The 20,630-nt window shown below is 36.1% G+C and overlaps 1 protein-coding gene across 5 annotated transcripts in view; it reads right to left on the bottom strand.

Annotated features, from left to right (window-relative positions):
* LOC136844589 (zinc finger and BTB domain-containing protein 7A-like) overlaps positions 1-20,630 on the bottom strand; it is a 174,229-nt gene that overhangs the window by 13,803 nt on the left and 139,796 nt on the right. The window contains exons 6-7 of one of the 5 annotated variants that reach the window (XR_010854929.1): positions 17,039-17,557; positions 10,622-13,859 (exon numbers count right to left, since the gene is read on the bottom strand). The exons of 1 other annotated variant lie outside the window; for it this stretch is intronic. Coding sequence is in view for 2 of the 4 variants with exons in the window: in XM_067113871.1 (XP_066969972.1) it covers positions 3,859-4,230 (372 nt within the window). In the remaining 2 variants the exon portion in view is untranslated. Of the gene's footprint in view, positions 1-3,796; positions 4,231-6,995; positions 13,860-17,038; positions 17,558-20,630 lie in introns of those variants that run through there. 3 more of the 5 variants (XR_010854930.1, XM_067113871.1, XM_067113877.1) reach the window with 3 other exon arrangements.

Here is a 20,630-nt window from a genome sequence, read left to right as displayed (position 1 = left end):
GTCTCTACAGGGACGGCTAGCGTACGTTACTCCTTACCTACGTAAGAATTATTCCGCATTATTGAGCGTTTGACCTACCACTCTACATACAAAAGGCTACTTCATGCAGTAAAAGGGGACATGTCAGTTAGGCTAGCCTAATGTGCAGACATAAGAAATGTTAGTCAGTGAGACACTGGCCCACTACTCTGCATACTAGGCCCCGTTCAACTAGTTACATTAAATTCAACTAGTTACATTAAACATATGGGTTAAATGTACATTCAGACATGGCTGGCCTAGGCTTCTTCTTATGTATACATAAACAAACCTAATCTGCCCTAGAATGCCAGGTCCTGACCTAACTATATCATACCTACCTAACCAAACTTAGGGCGGCGTGCCGACCTGGCCCGGGGGCTTGAGCCCCCAAAAGGCAGTAATTATTTCTGCTGTGGTAGCAGTTTGAACATGTGGTCTGGGCTTAGTCTAAATTGACGTTCAGACATGGTGAGTAGCCCTGTCTTCCACTACCTGTGCACTCTTACCTGTATCTAACGTACATTTGCCTTAACCAACATATGTATCGTTGAACTTACCTTATAATAGGGAGGCGTCATCTATTTTCAGGGAGGAAAACCGGAGGTGGGCATAAGGAGGTGATGGCCCACATAAACACATAGAAACAGGTTTCGGATACATTTGCTTTGATTCCCGTTCGATACCCCCGAACACCCACACTCCTTCAATATACCTCCCTTTACTGTATTGTATTTTCATTTGCTGAACTTGGCCTTTCAGTCTCTACAACTTTTCCTGGACCCCCTATTGGAGTGCTTGTATTTTCTGTGTGGTGCAGTTCCACCTCACAGGAAAAGTTGTATCAGTTGTTTATGATACGTTCACATTTCAATAACACTTTTAACCTTGAGCTGAGTCAGTCTACCAAAGTTAAACACCAATTAAGAAGAAGAATTTGCTCAAGACTAAGGTGCGACTTTTCAAACCAGGTTCATTCAGTCCTGATATGTTAACATGACACCTCACTCGTTTTCCACATGAATTCCTTGTGACCTTGTCGCAACGGAACCTGTTATATCTGTTTAATGGAAGCACATTAAAGTAACTAGGACATTAGTTGAATTTAAAAGTTTGTGCTTAGCCAAAAAATTAACAGTTAACTCACAATCCCTGGTTATAAGAGTAATATCAACAAAATTAAGGTTGCAACTGAAGCAGAGATTCATTACGTTCACAGGGAAAAATCAAATGGATGAACTCTGAACAAGGTCAACAAAGCAACCCGAATCCAAGGCCTGTGATTGGTTGGGCTGGATCAAGTTTGAAGCTGAGAATATGATATGTCAATTATAAAAAAAAAAAGCACATGTGCAGTAACCCAAACCAAGTCAGTGCATGTGCAAAAGCCTATGACCCAATCTTCAAATTGCCTGCAACCCCGACTGTAACGACGTACTGCGGCCATTGTCAAAACTATGGAAGAGCGATGTATGTGTGACGCCATTAACAACTGTTGGGGACTTAGGATAAATTCCTTTTGGTAACTAAATTGTGTGATCATGAAATTGTCGTATTTTGGCCGGGTAAGCGTGTTGTCAGGGGTATTTTTGGATGAAGAATTAGTTATCTTCTATGAAGTTTTTCACGTAAGGCGGTATTTACTGAAATATAGCGTGAAAAAGTAAAATAAAGTTTTACCTGGTTTTAAGATGCTTGGCTAACGGCATCATTAACCAGAATTTCAGCGCTGGTAAGCGGTTTATTGACATCGGTAGGCAGTTTGTCTGCATTGGTAGGCGGCTTATTGATGTCAGTAGACAGTTTATCAGCACCAGTAAGCGTTTCTGACACCTGTAAGCGGTTTATCGGCATCAGTAACCACTTCATCAAGGCCGATCAGCGCTTACGGCGTCATAAACGCCATTGATTGCCATAATTTTTGTGATGTTCTGGTTAACAACGATTTTCGGCTATCGGTGCTCAGCCAGGAACAGAACCCCCGACATTAACTGGGGAATGCCTTAATACACCAGCATAATCTGATTCAGATGCATTCTCTTTCCTGAGAAATTATCCATTCTGTTAACATGGCCCTGATAGGAAACCTGAATGCTTTTGTCTCACGTCTAGCCTCTGTGGGTCTCCTTACTTTCGTAGCTGCAGCACCAACATGAAATAAAGCTAAAGCCACTGCCTCTTTGATGAAGCTTGGCTTCAAGTCTGTGGTTTTGAATGGGTTAAATCCTGATGCAAGTCCATTGTTGAACCATTGTCCTGACTATTACTGTAGCCCTTGTTTTGACTTTGTTGAGTCACTATCCTGTTTTGTATCACGATTGCAATTCCTGGCATCTGTGAGAATGGTCCTAAGATCTGTAGTTGAGTTGTCATCAGGTTTATTGCTGCTGCTGTGTTTCTGGATCCAGGGTGCTGTCTTTTTCTTGGCATAGTCTTGATCTAAGGTCATGTTAATGTCTGCTAACGCAGGCCTTGTTAGTACTGTACTTTGTTCCTGTCTTTAGTGTGGCTGCAGGTCAGAGAAACTACTAAAGGCTGGGGCATCAGGTGAGTAGATATCCATTATTCACAAGTTCATTATTGTAGCTCTTTTATTAACATGACTCATGTCAGTTGTTCGTGTCTTTTGTCTGTCGCTGACATTCATTGTTGTAGCTGCCTCCAGTTTCTCCCTTTGGCCCAGGTTTTTTTCTGATGAATATTATTCTGACTGTGAGGGAGCATGGTACAAACCCCTTGTGCTTGGTAAAGTTGCATAATGCATCAAACAGGAACAATGGTGAGGTGATCATTAACATGGTGGCTGAGGTTCATCCTCCTAGAACATCTTTTGAAACCTCTTGTGAAAGTAACCATTCCACTGGGCCAGTGACCAGTAAAAAGGTGACTGAGTCAGCAGGTAAAGAGAAAACCAAACTCTCCCTGGCAACCCCCACATAACATGAGTGTGATGGAAGGTATAGTATACTATGCCTTCCATCACATCTTCACAATGCCCTCTAAGCTTACATAATAAAAGATGTAGAAACAAAAAAACATGAGTACAAAATATAGAAGATAATCCTTCTCTTTGCTAAGTGCTCTCTAGCCTTCAATGAAAAACTTAACTTGGAAGAGGCTGAAAGAAATAATTGCTTGCATTATTAAAGAAAATACAGGATTACTTAATCAATGTTTGATGAAACAAGTAGCCAAAATATCTAGGAAAATTAAAGCCAGACAGACAAAAAATGAGGCTCTGATGCTGGGGACCTTCAGATCCATTAGGCACAAGCACAATTCTACTGGCCAGCAGACAATTCTATTTGGAACTAGGAATGAAGGTCTGTGATTCATGAAGATGACAAACATGGGCTTATTATAATTAACTGGTTTGTTGTGAAATAATGTAATATTACATAAATATCAGATTTGGTGATATGTACAGCAAGTAGTACATTCTCCATGTTTCTTGTAGTGACATTGTAAAGTATAAGGAAAACTTCCATGATGAAAAAAAGCACTTTAAAATACAAGAAAATTTGTACCTCATTAGGCAGACTGACTGAAATTATTTACAATATATATACCTGAGGTTCTGGTATTATGCAATACAGTAGTAAATCATTTGTGCTGTTTTACACCTAAAAAAATCCCACAAACATGGAGAATAGTCTATACAGTATATTGATATAAATGTAAATACACAAATTGTATCAACTGGAAATATTGTGCACATCTTTAAATTTAATTTTCCTTTATGGGAACTATCTTCTTGATAACAAAAATTTGATAGAAAAAACAGTCTCCTTATAAACAATAAAAATATCATTTTAAAATATATGAACACAAAAGACTCACTCAGTATGCCCCAACATGGTAGGCAGCAACATGAACACTGAGCTGATGCTCCTTCACAAATTTTTCTGGACAATAAGGACAACTGTAGGGTTTCTCTCTGGTATGCTTCCGTATATGTCTGGTGAGGGTACCTTTCTGAGAGAACTGAGATGGGCAATAAGGACACCCAAAAGGTTTTGCCCCAGTATGAGTCCTCATATGTTCTACCATGTGTGGTCGTCTTGGAGTGCAATAAGCACAGTGTGGACAAAGATGAATCTTTGTGCCTTGAGCAGTTGTAGTCTTGAATAACACTTGGTCTGTTTCACAAGTTCTGCTTCCCTCTCCTCTTGCAGTTCCTCCTCTAAAGACGTTGCCACCATCCAATCTTCCCTGTTGGAAATGTGTAATTGTGTAAAGATGAAATATATACCAAATAATTGTGCATCTTAATGTTATACATTTAAGTACCTTCCTAACAAATACAGTATTGGAAATATTGATACCTCATGATTAACTTTCGGCTAGATTCGAACAGAATCATCGTATACCAAAGCTGTTGTTAAGAAAGTGCATTTCTTTACATTTTCTCTTATGAAAAAAATTGTTCTGTACATCATAATTACAACTTAAAGTTTTCTTTTATGATGCCTTTAAGTTAGGGCAGATAAGAAACAGGACTCTCAGAAAATGCAAACCACATTGGGTCATGATGAATAAAGAAACAGCTAGTAGCATCTTAAAAATCTTGAAATTTTCCAAAAGGTTTCTTTATTATTACAGTATTATGAATTTTACGTTTTGTTCCAGTGTACAAAAGTATACGCAAAAATATAAACCCAATGAGAAACAAACAGATCAGCTTTACAAGTTATTAGTTCATGTAAAACATTCTTCATCACAAATTACCTTGTCTTTAGTTCCCAAATTTAACTGTCCTTTGATTTGACCAAGAGTTTATGCATACTTCTAGACTTTGGGTCCCACCCTCCTTCAAACAGTTTTTAATGTGGATACATGCAAGAGCCATATTTCAACGATCTTTTTGGTTACTTGTTCTTTCAATAATGAATAAAACTAATATCAACACTCCTTTTATACAAAAACTAATACAGGTACTGAGGCAATTTTTTGTAAACAAGGGACTTTGCAGTTATAAAATATTAATATGGTAACAGCCAAGACCTTTAAATAAAAGAAGTTTCCAGTCCCTGTCTGCACTTCACTCTAGACTATACTGTATACTTGGAGAAACATTACATGAACCTAGCATGTTACCCGAGTCGTCTTGTGCTTGGTGATTTTGAGCCTTTTATGTAACACTGCATATCCTTTAGCAACAGTTTTTCAGGAGTTGCTTTTATCCTTATGAATGAATTTAAGGTTTTTGTAACTAAGCACTGTGGAGTTGCTCTTATCCTTATGAATGAATTTAGAGTTTTTTTTAACTAAGCACTGTGGATACTGCCATGATTTTTTTACCAAAAAAGTATCTTGGTAGTTGAGTTAAGTATATCGTAGTTTAACCAGACCACTGAGCTGATTAACAGCTCTCCTAGGGCTGGCCCGAAGGATTAGACTTATTTTACGTGGCTAAGAACCAATTGGTTACCTAGCAACGGGACCTACAGCTTATTGTGGAATCCAAACCACATTATGACGAGAAATGAATTTCTATTACCAGAAATAAATCCCTCTAATTCTTCATAGATACAAAATTTTATTTTTACTCTACCCACAGCTCTGTTTATAGGGGTAAAACAACTTCATAGCTTGTAATTTACCAAGAAGTTAGTTTTTTGTACCTGGCATTTGGTATAGATCTATGGACTGTGTGGATCATTTTTTATAAAATCCTTGTTGTTCTTTGACTTGTGTAATCTCAAACTGCATTTCCAAGTACTTGTATAAAGTAGCATGTCATAATCAAGCCTTGTCACCAAAGTTTGTTGTTATTTAGCTGATTGTGGGATTGTGTATTGACTTCATTGTGCTCTCCCTGCAATGACTATCCCTTTTGGATTGGTGTCCATGCAGTTATGAGTAACTTACTCTGATTTGGTAAATGACTAGCACTTGACTACCACCTCAATTAACCTTTATTAAAAACTATAATAACAAATATACCGCACTTAAGAAAGCTATAAAAATAAAATTCTAACTTTGTGCACTCAGAGCTCTGTGATTCGTCAGACTTGGTTGTAGACCTCGGAGTAATTATGTTAACCAAAGAAAAATGGTTTTAGTCATTCTTTTATTGGCAGCCATAATTGAGTATCCCCTTTAACAGCTGGTGCAGTCTAGTCTCTTCCTCTTCAATTACATCCGTAGCACTCTCTTGGCAAGAACAGTTTAATCCTCTGAACATGCCCAGAGTCAGATTTTAAAAGATGCTGTGTCATCATACCCACCAGTGATGTAGCTTTCAAGAATCCACTAGTAACCATCCTATGCTACAGATAACTTAACTTAATGGTCATACAGTGTACCATCATGACAAGAATACCTTTAGTACAATGTTTCTAAGATGAGGTAGCACTCGGATCCTGAAAAGACAATCGGTATACTTGCAACATCTTGATTCGTGTTTGTGGGCATTGCAAACAGATTCACCATGGATGGATGCACACCATTTCCTCCACAGTTGCTTGCTTAGAGAAGGATTTGTTTTCATTTGATGAGTGGTGCAACTATATTCCATTTCCCTGGTGTAAGTAACTGAAGGAATTTGGATCTACCAGTCCAAAGAATGTGGCCTGGCTGCACTGCCTACTTTTTAAGGAAGGGAACAAGTGATTTGGAGGATAAAATTGCAACTTTCTCTGACTCTGAGGCCAAAGAAATCATGTGCTTACCCCATTTCTTTGGTGCTATACTGTACCTCTTATACTAGTCCCAGAGAGCAACTTTACCAACCATCACACTAGCAGGAATCCCCTCAGAGGTACACTTATTTCTTTGCAAGGGCATACAATCTATAGGATCTTTGCAATTCAGCATATGCCTTAACGCCTTCAAAATGGAAATGAAGGCAAATTGCTGAGAACACTCACTTCTTTTTTATTTAGAAAAAATAGAGAAATGAATTTTAACAGATGGGTTGGGAGCCACATTTCGTCCTCCCTTAAACAGATATGTAGGCATAAGTAAAACCAGTCTTATAGTTTTATCAGTACTTGTGTATTCTGCACTTAAAGTTTGGAACACCATTCTCTTACATAATTCTTTCAAATATTTTACATTTGTGTCTGTTTGTGAAATGATAAATTGATAAGATTCATACTCCAAAGTTAATTGTTTATTTCCATACAATTGGGTCTCTTTGACATCTGATTAAATAAAAGTGATATCAGTGGAAATTCACATTAACATTCAGTAGGGTATCCAACATGACACTTTTGTAATTATGTATTCCCTGTAAATTAAGTTACAACTCAACCTTTATATTTTTTAAACCATTAATGAGTAAATGCTTATCTAAATGTTTGAACAAAATACTGTACATTAGGAAATCATTGTCTGAGTCCTAAAGTCTTGTCAGTGTTTTTTTTTTTCTAACAAAGTAAAGCATCTCTTTTAAGTATGATAAATCATCTGTAGCCAGAGTTTGTGAGCTGTATACATAGTTATAAAATTACAAATGTCTCAAATATTCATAACCTACAAACCACAAATTTTCATGAGTCTTACTCCCAGCTCTTGCTGTCTGTTGACTACTCCAACTGAAATAACACATAAAAGGCTAAGATTGGCCAAGATATCTTTTTATACATGGGAAGCAGGGAGTCCTCTGCTTGCCTGACCTACTTCTCTCAATTCTGCCTTCCATTAAAGTGAAACTTAATGTAAAATAAGTGCCTGGACAGGGAAATACCTTGACTGTCATTGATATTATAACTTTTGATATGTTTATTTTGCCTCAAGACCAGCCTTGACTGTCATCCTTTCGTGGATGGCCATGAGTAGGAACAATGTGACCTGTTGTCTGGTCAAGTGCTGAAAAGACTTTAAACATCTTTCTTTTGGCCTATGGAGTCCTAAATTCCTATGGCCATATAAACCATGTCTTAAGTTTCATCCTTTAGTCTATTGACACTTGACTCTCAGAAGACAGGCCTTCTTTTTACAGTATTAGGTTGGATGTGCAGTGAGTTCTTCACTTACTCACTTACTTCTATCCCGTGTGCTTACAACCAAATTCCCATCTTGTTTACATTCTGATCTATGCCCTTTCTCCATAAGTATCTGGATCTTCCTACTGATTTCTATCTTATTCTTTTTTGCTGTTCTAATTACCGTAATTGTTCTTCTCTTCCTGTCATGCACTCCTAACTTCTCAGTCCTTTGAGATATGTCTGTTTTTGTAATATCTGGACACTACGTCTGTAAGCAACTTCCACACTTTTAAGATGATCTTCCCAGGGTACTCCCACTATGAGTTCCAGCATTTAATCTTGTGAAAAAGACATTCACACAAAAGCATGAAGTGATGATTAAAAGTGGAAAACCCTCAGGGTGGAGAAAAAACAACTAATACCTGCCTAATAATGACTTTTTCACTAACAAAGCAGACATGAAACAAGCAGCCTTTGATGACATTTTTCACCAACAAAGTAGACATAAACAAGTAGCTCTGATGAATAAAGGTTTCCTTCAATATTTGTTTTGAATCAGCCAAGACTGTTACATACTTAAAGACCTAAATATAGAGTAATATTATAGGCAGGACTCTGTGTGGGGTGGTGTTCAAATGTGCTCTTCCCACCTGACTTCCTGACATTACATTTTTACCATTCATTTTTAAAAAGGAATTCTTCATACAAGCCCGTCAGTTTTAAATTTAACATAGTTGTCCGACTAAACAACTTATTACAATTTTACTGTACTGTAATTGGTTGTTTGTACGACGCCAAAGCATGTATAGTAATCTGCATGCTTTGTTGTGTTATTAAATGTATAGTCAATCATTCCAATTGTTACATATTCACTGTACTCTTCAGCTAAATACTGAATGCATAATTAGACACATAATGGTAAATGTCTTAGGTTGTAAATTTCTATGGATGTATAGTACTATACTTGAACTTTTTCTCATATGGAAAGTTTACAAATTCACATAGAAGATTTGCAGAATGCTGAATACTATCAAACACTGCATACAGAGCAAAACCAAACATGCTAATAAGTGCAAGAATTTCATTATTACAATGAATTATTTTAAGCACAGCATTATGTGAAATTTATTAATACACATACAGCTCACCTAAAGGATTCATTGCTAAATGAGGGGCAGATACTGAATGAGGAAAGCTGAAATGGCTTTACAACCCAGTAGGAAGAGGCCAAAGATAAAAAATGAACATAAGCAAAGAAAATTGCCAACAACTCCAACTTGTTTCCTGTTTATTTTATGCTTTTGTAAAAGTTCATACAACTGATTTCTCAAATATCAGCCTCATAACACAGGTTTCAAATATCAACCTCATAACACAGGTTTCAAATATCAACCTCATCACATAGGTTATTTCTGTTATAAAATATCACTTCCTGAACTGACTAGCAATTTACAAGAAAAACAGTTTATGTATTTTTAAATGACTATCTCTTTTTACCTGACTTATTTATCCTATTTAAGCCCTTAATAATACTGTACTGTTCTAACATCATCATCACTAAATTTTTTTCAATATTTATCATTTGACTCTCTGTCCTCTTTTCCAGTACCATTATCATTAAGTTGTCTTGGATCATCATCACATTATCATTCCCAGTCTTGGATGATTTGTACATATAAACCTTTCTTGTCTTTGGAAAACATAAGAATGAACCTGTAGTTGCATACAGAAGGGTACTTATTAGGTAATATACTGCAGTGAACTAGAAGTTTGATTGTTGAAATTTCCCCCAGCCTTGAAAGGTAAAAATCTGTGTAATCATAGTAGAAACTTACAATTTCTCACACTCTGAAGAGACAGGTTGACTGTGCACAATAACAATTAATAGGTTCATACAAAATCAATAATAACACTGTATAACTTTTGGGATTCTGCTATACTCACAGTCCTGATTCTGACATCATTAAATTCATATGCAATATATTAAACACTGATATATTTATACCATTCACTAAAGTTCCACCCAAGCACTAATTTATAAAAGTACTGAAGTGAATTCCATTCTGTACATCTCAATATGATTTCAAGATATGGTAAAGCATGATTTGGTTTCAATGTTACAGTTTTTCCTAATTACAGTACAAGTACAGTATTTTAAAATCTATACATTGAACACCTGAATATGCATTACCAGTTCTAAATTGTGTAACTTTTAAGTGTTATATTCATCATAACTTTCAGCTTAGATTAAAAGTAGATTTTACATTGTTTAAACAATTTTCTTACAACAGTAATTCAAATGAAATTAAAAGCTTGCATGAAATATACAAAATTTAAGATCAGTTTTATTCTAGAGATAAAAAACTGACTTTTACCTGCACTTGTGTTAGATTTAGCAAGCTGATTGCTTAATAGCTCTAAAATGACTGAAGCCATTATTTAACAGTATGCAAGACTCTCCTTTTTAGGGTGCCTCATTTTGCTTGCCAGATGCTCTCATTCTTACTTTTTTTGCAGTCAAGGGATGAATAATAACATGAAGGAATGGGAAGAAGGTAATTAAAATAAACAAACATTATCTACCATTACAGCACACATGCATTCATACAAATCACAAACCCATGTACTTTAAGAAGGAAGTAACAGAACCAAAAGATCTTCAAGTGACATTTTTATTTGATTGGAGAAAGTCTGTATTTGGTTCATACCAGCTTACTGAGATATGGGGTCTTTACTTTCTAAACCTGGTTTTTAAGAGCAACAGGGGAGTTTTTCAAAAATAGGATGTAGGCATGACAGTATTTATTCAACAAATTAACAAAACACTAGATAGTGATGGTGTCATTTTGGCATCCAAGTGTTTCATGCTAATCACGAAAAAGGGTAAAAGCATTGGTTGATCATTTGCCTGCTTGCAGAATCAGCATGAAAGGAGATTTTAGTTACCTGTGAGATACATTTAATGCCAACTTTCTGCAGTCACATTAATTATGTCCAAAGCAATAGGCAAACTAATTTATTGTACAATACGCTGACACGTTAAGCATATAATCTTTCCCTGAAATTGACCAGAGGTTCTGTTGAACATTGTCTTTGACTATAAGTAAATGACCTCTTGACTATGTCTATTAATGAAGCCTTAAAGAAGGCAAAGGACTTGACACATTTGGATCTGTAAGTCTACACTGACAAGATAGTGTCCTTACAGGATGACTTCATCATCCAAAAATACTTTGTAGATTAAGGATTGTGAAATGGTTCACTTTATAACCCCTCTGTTCAAGTGCGAATCTTCTAGGAAATCTTTGATTATCTGTTAAGGAAGATAATTCAACACTGACCATCCTTCACCTAGGCTCTTAGCTGGTTGCCTTTGAAATTCATCTGCCTGCTGGTAAAGTGTGCATTCACCTGTAGGAAGACAGTCTACAATGTTGGGTGCAAGCACCACAGGAAAATGATCTATCATGTTTTATCCTTCACAGGCCTTGCCTAAAGGGTTCATAGTTTTCCTTAATGTCATAGTTCATTTTCCAGATTATCTGCAACACGACAAGCCACGTCCATCAGATCTCAAGTTCTTTGGCATTCAAATGCTTTACTCTAAGTGGTCAGTTTTGCTGATAAATGTGGCTCATTAGGAATCACTTGGAAAGCCAGTAAAATTATAGTCGTATCATATTCCTCACAGGTACCTTGTCATTCCAACTCCACTATCTTGAAAGCTCTTAATACCCTCCTGGAGATGCTTAAATGCAAGTGAAGTGGTGAACCAGTTTTCACCCAACGATCATATTCAAAACACTTTATTGTCACTGTCCATATCTCCTTGATTACCTACTTTTCTGTCTTACTCTCCTTAAGGCATGAGCTCATGCTCCTTGTGCCTTATGATTGTCATCATCTAGCGACATCTGAGACACTGCAAAGTTGAGGGGATGTCTGATGGATTCCTTATGTTCCTTACATACTCCTTTCCTGGATCTACTGCTATCCTTGAGTAGCTATGCACATGAACAGGTCCTTGCCAGCATCTGCCATGATTGTTTATTATGTTTCTTAGTCATTACCTCTCAATTACATAATTACACAAGATGACTAGAAACTGGCCATTCATTTCATCTGCTTTTTATCAGTGACTAGAGCATCCTCACATAGACTGGATGACTATGGTTGATTGGCATATTTCCTCAATGCTTGGGACAGAAGTGACTGCATCTGATCCAGGCAGCACTTACCAAAGAGTCTCCAACAGGAAAAGACTCTGTTAGTAGTCAACATTGTAATGGAAAACAAGTGGTTGTGAGAATACAAACCCAAATGCTTTCAAGGCAGAAGTAAGCAAAAACTAATGCAATACCTCAAAATCCTTGCTTCTGACATGGAACACTACACAAAGAAGCAGACAGTTATAAGTCATATAACAAAAAGAAGCCCAACCATGAAAGTTCATTATGAAGTAGAATTTTTGAATGAAAACTATAAAACAAAACTCTACTGATTAACCTTTGGTAGCCAAAACTACACAATTTACAAGAACTCAGAATTTTGCTGATGATAATGATAATCCAATAAAAAAAATACAGAAAAAGAATAGGTAAAAAAAATGGAATGCAATTGCTAAGTGCGTACCTCTACTCACCAATAAGCCTAATCAAGACATTTACATTTATATTTGATAGGTGACATTGCATCTTTCAAATAACAGCTTCTGCATTTTAAGCAGCTCTTTAACTGCAACTGGGCATTTAGTCAAAAGGAAAATTATGACTCATGAAAATATAGTAAACAATCTGTTTTTCTTGACTAGGCAGTCCCTGGGTTACGGTGTAGGTTCCACTCCAACGGCATGCCGTAAGTCAGAAAATGCATTAACTTGGAACATCAAAATAAAAATTTATAAAAAAGAGAGAGAGAGACTTTTGTAAGCCTTGGGAAAGAAACAGGTTTTTAAGCTTTGCCCTGGTAATAAACCAGTTTTCTCCCCTCCTAATAGTGAATCCTCCCAGTGGCTACAGCTCCCTAAACTGGTTTTCTCACCTCGTTATAGCGCCTACAGCCACGCCACTCAGAATCCTAGTTACAGCACTTATGGCACCATAATTCTAGTTACAGCACTGTAACCTGGAACTGATCTTTTTATGAACATTTTTTAAAAAGCGCTGTAAGTTTGGAACGCCGTAATTTGGAGCCGCCATAACCCACATTTGCTTGCATAAGCATATACTGTAATGCTTTACATAAAATATTACAACAAATAAATTTACTTGTGTAAAGTGTTAATTAAAGTACAGAGTAGTCCATTTTTAAAACTTTCAAATTAGTAATGTGATCAATACTTTATCCAAAAAATGCTCATAACAATTTGATACATTGCTTGGTGGCCTCCACAGATATATATATATACTGTATATATTTGTTATACTCTGGCTACGTAACATGAGCATGTTTTGTACTGTAAAGCATTTAGGGTACAAATGTCATGTGAAGTTGAGGTAATAAACTTTATGTCTTCCAGGGGATAGTATTTGTTGTTGATAATATGAATGAGAGTTACTGAGAATGGTGTATCAACATGTGTTTCTTTAGATAAGTATTTCTTGTGAAACTCTGGGAACACACTGAACAAAGAAAGGGCCTTTCTCCCGTGTGAGTTCGGATATGATATTTCAGGTATCCACTCTGATCAAACCTTCTAGGACAGTACGGACATGGATAAGGTTTTTCTCTGCTATGAGCACACAAGTGCTGTTGAAAGGAGGTTCTCTGTGAAGTGAAGAATGGGCACTGGTTGCAGTAAAATACTGGGATGTTGATGTCCTCGATGGGAGTTGAAGATGAGGCCTCTGTTCTTGGTTCCTTTCTCCTGGATATTCCATCACTGCCACTCTCTTCCTCTGCTCTTCCCTGTAGAAGAGGCCTTTTGTATAGTGGAAAATAAGCAAAATTGACTGACAGTATCTATATAATACTTTTAAAATAATCTTTTGAACATCACATATTTTTAATTTTAATCCATATTACGTATTGCAAATCTCCCAAATCTTTTTGATAAATTATTTGATAACCCATCAGCCATATTATTAATTTCTTTAAATCTCTTATTCTTTTTCAAAAAACAGCCATGCAATAAACAAATTACAATAACAAATTACCAAATGACGGTTAATGCAACAAGTGAAGAATCCACTTAATGAAAACTTCATGACAATTGGCACAAAACAATGGTGTCCTATGGCTTAGAAACAGCAAATTTTCAAATTTACCTAATCTAAGCTTAAAAGCTGTGCATTCAAACGAAGTAATGTGCTGTCGTTTGCTCTTCAGTTTACTAATGGAATTCCAATACGTTATTTGATTTGGTCCCTTGATTCAGCAGACATTTATGTAAAGGGTTTAAGTATTTATGAACATAATTGATCAGCATTTATAGTACATAAGAAGAGAGAAGAAATAGGCTTTGACCTGGGAAAAACCTATTTTTGGTAGCTGCTGTTCATCCTCAAAGGAGTTACACTCTCATGGTACCCCCAAGGCTTCATAAGACAGACCAACCAATTATCTGTACAAAGAATTCTCTTATGGATGGTCTCAGCCAGAATAGTGCTTGTTGGCACAGTGATAGAATACAAAGGACTCACGACAGGAGGGCTCTAGCTCTGTCCTACACCATAGCTCTAACAGACGAATGATGTCCCATTGCTTCTACAAGAAATTTTGCTGTTATCTCTTGGAACAGACTAAAGATCTGTGATTAACAAAACTGTATAATGAATAGGAAAAGGCCATAAACTATCTTGTATCTTCATTTTTTATGAAAGTGTTAAGTATACAACCTTTACAAATCTGTATGATTAAATGCAGTACAGTACTAGTGTCAAGTAAAATGACAGAATTAGAACAAACATATCACGACAGTTTTGTAGTCTAACTACTCTTTATCTGTGAGTCCTAAAGATGTGTATTTTGGAGATGTACATTAATGAGGAATTAAGAGGAAGCTTTTGAATTTACATATACATTCTGGGGACCTTATTATCCAAGATAAGTCATAACCAATACCAGAGTAATACCTAGAGCTGTCAGCCAGGTGGTCTCACCAAAGAACACACTGAGGCTTCCCATATGAACTGAGTGATGCCCTATGCAAAAGATACATTCACATCCTACCAACTACTGACCCAGTCATCAACCCAACCTTATTCTACAGTATATTGCCATAAGCCCAGAGATATCTGACTTTAGAAAATGTTAATGAAAACTGAGAGACCTGACAGAGGGATTAGCTTTTCATCTTTAAGGAAAGGGCAAAAGGTCCCTCTTGGGAGCTGAGTGAAGTATGATGCCAAGTATAAAGTAATTTATCATGTGCCTTGACCTCCTTTTGGCATATTATCAGTCAGCTGCCTGTGGGAAGGCAACTGTACCACAGAAGCTAAATTAAAATCAAAGTGGAATGAGCCTTATAATAAAATTTACATTTCTTTAATAAACTGCACACTTACAGTTTAAGTAATAAAGCATAACTATACAGCAAAAAGTACTTGGTACAAACATATGGTTTATAAATGATAATGGGGTCCTGTTAGCTAAGAAGTGGAGCACATGGAGAAGAAATCCTTCCTGTTGCCACTAGAGAGACTTCTAAGGAGAAATCCTTTCTTTTAAGAAATTTAAATGACTAATCCTCTAATACAGTAAATGGTCCTCTTACAGCAAGGCAGATACTTCTTCAGTATCACAGGACGTGGATCTAATGAGGGAGCCTAGCACAGTGAAGATGTGAGCTCTATATACAGTATTTAAATATTTTTAAGTCCACTGTAATGGTCCAGTCTGGCAACAAGAACTGAGTTTTTCTTTTACATGTATGTTCTAACTACATAGCAAGGAGACCTCTGTGTATATCAAGAAATGAACTGACAATCAATAAAAGGACGACCCTTGTGGGGTTTCTGTAAAAGCCCATGAAAATGATTTAGACTGGCAACCAAGTGACATCCTCAATAACCCACAAATGTTGCATCATTGGCATACTGAACTCCAGACAAAATAGGTTTTGGTTCACTAACAATCCCATCCACTTGCTGCTGCCTACCTGTAGGAAATCTTGAAGTAATCCTACAACATACCCACCCACTCCAAGAGTCTGAAGTTTATAAATAGGCTAAGTGCCTTGTGATTTACTAAATCGAAAGCAGCACTAAAATCTAATTGAATTACTCTGCACTCGAAACCCTTATCAAGGTTCCCTTGAAAATGGCATATTGACTATCAGGTAACAGTTTATTTCCATGATGCTTCTGCGAGTTCTGAGATGGAAATCCTGACTGGTGTTTTGGATCTAAAACATGTTTTCTCAGAATTTAAGTCTAAAATGAGGGCCTACATTTAAGTGCTTTCTCAAAGCTGGCTCACTGATGATTTTCCCAAAGATTAGTGCACTGTACCTTGGTATACTGTACTTGTTAAGGAAATAAGCAGGTGGTTTTACAGAAAGGTAAAGCACACAACAGTGCGAGAAATACAATTTTGGAGTGATAACCTTTAGCAACAGTGTAGAATTCAAGAGAAGAATTCTCACAAGCTGCTAACCTAACCTTATGTTCCTTAACTTAAATTCTGGTATAGGTATGGGTCAGTGATATAGAATAACACTGATTTCTCTCTCTAAATGAAGTACAGAATCCTGTATTCTAGTAGGAGTGGTGGTAGGTTTCTTTATATCTGTATGAAAAACATCAATAAATAAAATTTACAAATTAAATTTTGTACAAAAACCTCTAATTATAAAAATATAAAATAATACAGGTCACCAACTGAGCCTGAATATGTGCAGTTGAATATTATGACACATTAACCTGCATGTTGCTGACATTTTCTGCTTAAGTTCTGCTGAAACTGGGTTAGGCATTATCCTATTTTCAGTTCATTATAAGAACACTAATACTCGTACAAGTCTTTGGACACAATCTTTTAAGAACAGGGTAACAAGACCAGGTCAGTTTATTTAAATCTTTAACTGTACTTAGCATGCCAAAAAGAAATAATCAAAGACCCAGTCACACAATTTTCTGTTTACTTACCATATCAGTTGTACAGTATACAGTACAGTACTTGAAAAATCCTAAGGCTGACTCTTATGCTTCTCTCTCTCTCTCTCTCTCAGAAAAAAATCTTCATCCTTAACTTTTTAAAAGTAAATTACTGAAATGAATAAGCATAGGTTTGTACCATCAATAAGTCTCATGGTGACTTCAGAGCAGCTGTGGCCCTTGCGTATGCATAGCCATGTGTCTGGTTAGGGAGGCCTTACGAGAAAATCTCTGGTCACAACTGGGGCAGGAGAAGGGTTTCTCTCCAGTGTGAATTCGAATATGTATATTCAAAGAGCCTCTCTGTGAAAACCTTGCAGCACAGTAAGGGCAAGGGTACGGTTTCTCTCCAGTGTGTGTTCGGACATGTCTGATCACATGAAGCCTCCTGAAGTGGCTGTAATTACAGTAGGGACATCTTAGAAAGGTAATGCCTTGGTTCTCGTAGGATTCAAAGACCATGTTCGTATCATCAGCAGCAGGTTTGTTGTAGCCAGTATCAGCAACTCCCTGTTGGAAAGGGTTTCCAAATATGTATATAACTTAGAGAATAGAAGAGTTTTAAACTCATACAAAATTACTTTAAATGACATTACTTGAGCAAACTTTGCATAATACAGTTGAAATCTTTCAAGAGCTACTGTTCACTTCAAGGAATTCACATTATTCATACATTAGAAATATAAAAATGGGTGCCAGTCATCTAGTTCTGTATTTATTAACACCAACATTCTTGAATAAAAAACATTCACAGTAGTAACTTTTAAACAAATTATTTTAACCTATAAACCATTATTTAAACTTTATTTCATTGCCACCACTTAATTTCTGGTTGACTAATCTATTTGAAGTAACTAGTAAAAAAAGTAATTAGTAAACCATACAGTATTACCATTTGACTAGTTATATAGTAGGGAGTTTCTAGCTTGCCTACACTAACCAGCTTACTTTAATTTTCACATGCCTACAGTTTGTAAGCTCAATTGCAGAAATCTTTGTTTAAAATTATGATAATTTTGTCTTCAGTACTGATAGATTGAGGAAGATCAGGCACATTTTCTGTTAATGATAAAATAGCCTTTGATGAAAGTTTTTGCATCTACTATTGTCAGTGTTTCCCAGCAGTCCATGATTTCCACTTCAAGGTCAGCATCAATCACTATTTGAATCACCTCATACCTGCTGAGTGTATGAGGCCTTGATATACCTAAGAGTAACTTGTTTGGGTGTCTGAAGCATTGATGTGTTTGGTGGCAATGCATTAGTGGAACCATATAAGGAATAACACTGCCATGTTGCCAGAACACAGAAAGATAGGTCTTTTTTTTTTTTTAAAGCATAAGAATTCTGTACACAGTAAAAATTGTGTGCCTGGGTGCATTGCCACATAGCTCCAAAGTTAACCTGTCATTCCAAGCTTTAAAGCTTATCACATTTGTTGCTCTTTATGGATATAGCTTCTGTTGGGATCTTTCAAAAAAAAAAAAAAAAAAATTTTAAATGAACCTTACCTCTCCATTATACTGTCTAGCTTTTACTTCCGTGCCAGTGGGAGTTCGACAGTTTGAAACAAAAAACGAGAACACTCAGTTTTCTATGAATATCGCTCTGTCCATCTACTTTCCCTACCCCCCACCAGAGGAGTAATAGATATAAACACCCGTAGCCTTCAGTCTTCTACTGTCGTGGGGTTCAGTAGGAGTTCGGCAGATACATTCGGTTTTTCTGTTGGTTTGTTCTTTTATTTTTTGAATATTCATTTGGTATGATCCTGTAAGGTAAGAGTTGCCATAATAGGCATTATTCCAGTTTTATTAACCTCAGGATATATTTGGCTGAGGAAAAAATTATGATTGGATGACTATATGAACCGTAATTGAACGAGATGCAGTAACACTAACTGATCGTTAATGAAGAGAGCTTGTTAGGTTGTAGAAACAACTACTGAGGATAAACCTAGTAACACTTGAGTTAAAGAGATGCAAGTCTTGTCTGCTTTCCCATTTAATAACTGGTTAGGTCTTCTGCTACTTCTCTTTGATCTGTTACTCCAAATGAGCTTTTCATTGATTCAGGGCATTACATCTGATATGTGGAGCAATTTTTTATTATTATTTTCAGTGTTTTATTTTCTGTGCTGTCCTCCCAAGAGTTTAGTTAAGTTCAGGTTGTTTCCCGCATTGGAGGAAGGGTCAGTGTCCCTGCTTTTTATTGCCTTGTCCTTGGCACGTCCTGCCTCACTCCCTCATGGCTTGGAGTGACAGGGAACTAGGACATGTCAGAAAGTGGTGCGGATCTGTGCCCAATGTCCTCTTCCTCTGTTCTGACTGGTATGGCACCAGGTCCAACATTCGTGGCATAAGGAATTTATATTCTTTTAGGAATAAAATTCTTAGCTCCCTTAGTTTACAAGGTACAGTATACAGTATATATTTTATATATATATATATATATATATATATATATATATATATATATATAGATACAGTTGACCCCGGCCTATTCACTGTCCCGGATTTGCAGACTCATCTATTCGCTGATTTCTCTAAGGGACATATATACAGATTATTCATGCACTTTTTGTGATAAAACTATTAAAATATTCAGGTATAAGCCTTTTTAGAGGGTTTTTGGTGTTTTAAACTATCAAAATAGGCAGTTATTTAAGCATTTTTTGAGGGGTTTTAAGTATTCGCATATTTTAGCTATTTGTGGGGTAGTGTTACGCATCCCCACGAATACCAAGGTCGAATGTGTATGTACTATATATATATATATATATATATATATATATATATATATATATATAATATATATATATATATATATATATATATATATATATATATATATATATATATATATATATATATATATATATATATATATATATATATATATATTATATATATATATATATATATATATATATATATATATATATATATATATATATATATATATATTTATATATATATATATATATATATATATATATATATATATATATATATATATATATATATATATATATACACAGGCAGTCCCTGGTTTCTACGACAGGTCCAGCTTACGACGTTCCGAGGTTACGACACTTTTCAAATATATTCATCAGAAATTATTTCACAGTTTACGATGCATGTTCCGGGGTTACGACACATCGTATGCCGATCCGACGGAAGAAATATGGCTCCAAAACGGCAGAATAATCAAAATTTGGAGGCTTTTTTGATAAAAAATTTAATAAAAATGCAGTTTACATTGTTTTCAATACACCCAAAACATTAAAAGTAAGGTTTTCTTAGGATTTTTAATGATTTTTGACGGTTTTTCGGTTTACAACGATTTTTGGTTTACGATGCGGCGTAAAAGTGGAACCCCGTCGTAAACCGGGGACTGCCTGTATATGTATATATATGTATGTATATATATACTGTATACAGGCAGTCCCCAGTTATCGGCAGCCTCGGTTACCAGCGATCCAGTTTTACAGCACTTGTCTAGCGACGACGATAACCAGATTTTTGTTGTTGATAACCAGTTATCGGCGCTGATTGCCTCTTATCGGTGGCACTGATCACGG

Source organism: Macrobrachium rosenbergii, chromosome 13 (assembly GCF_040412425.1).
Source record: "Macrobrachium rosenbergii isolate ZJJX-2024 chromosome 13, ASM4041242v1, whole genome shotgun sequence".
In the NCBI taxonomy this organism is placed as follows: Eukaryota; Metazoa; Arthropoda; class Malacostraca; order Decapoda; family Palaemonidae; genus Macrobrachium; species Macrobrachium rosenbergii.
The sequence above is the reverse complement of the archived record's forward strand: the minus strand, read 5'-3'. Positions and strand labels throughout refer to the sequence as shown.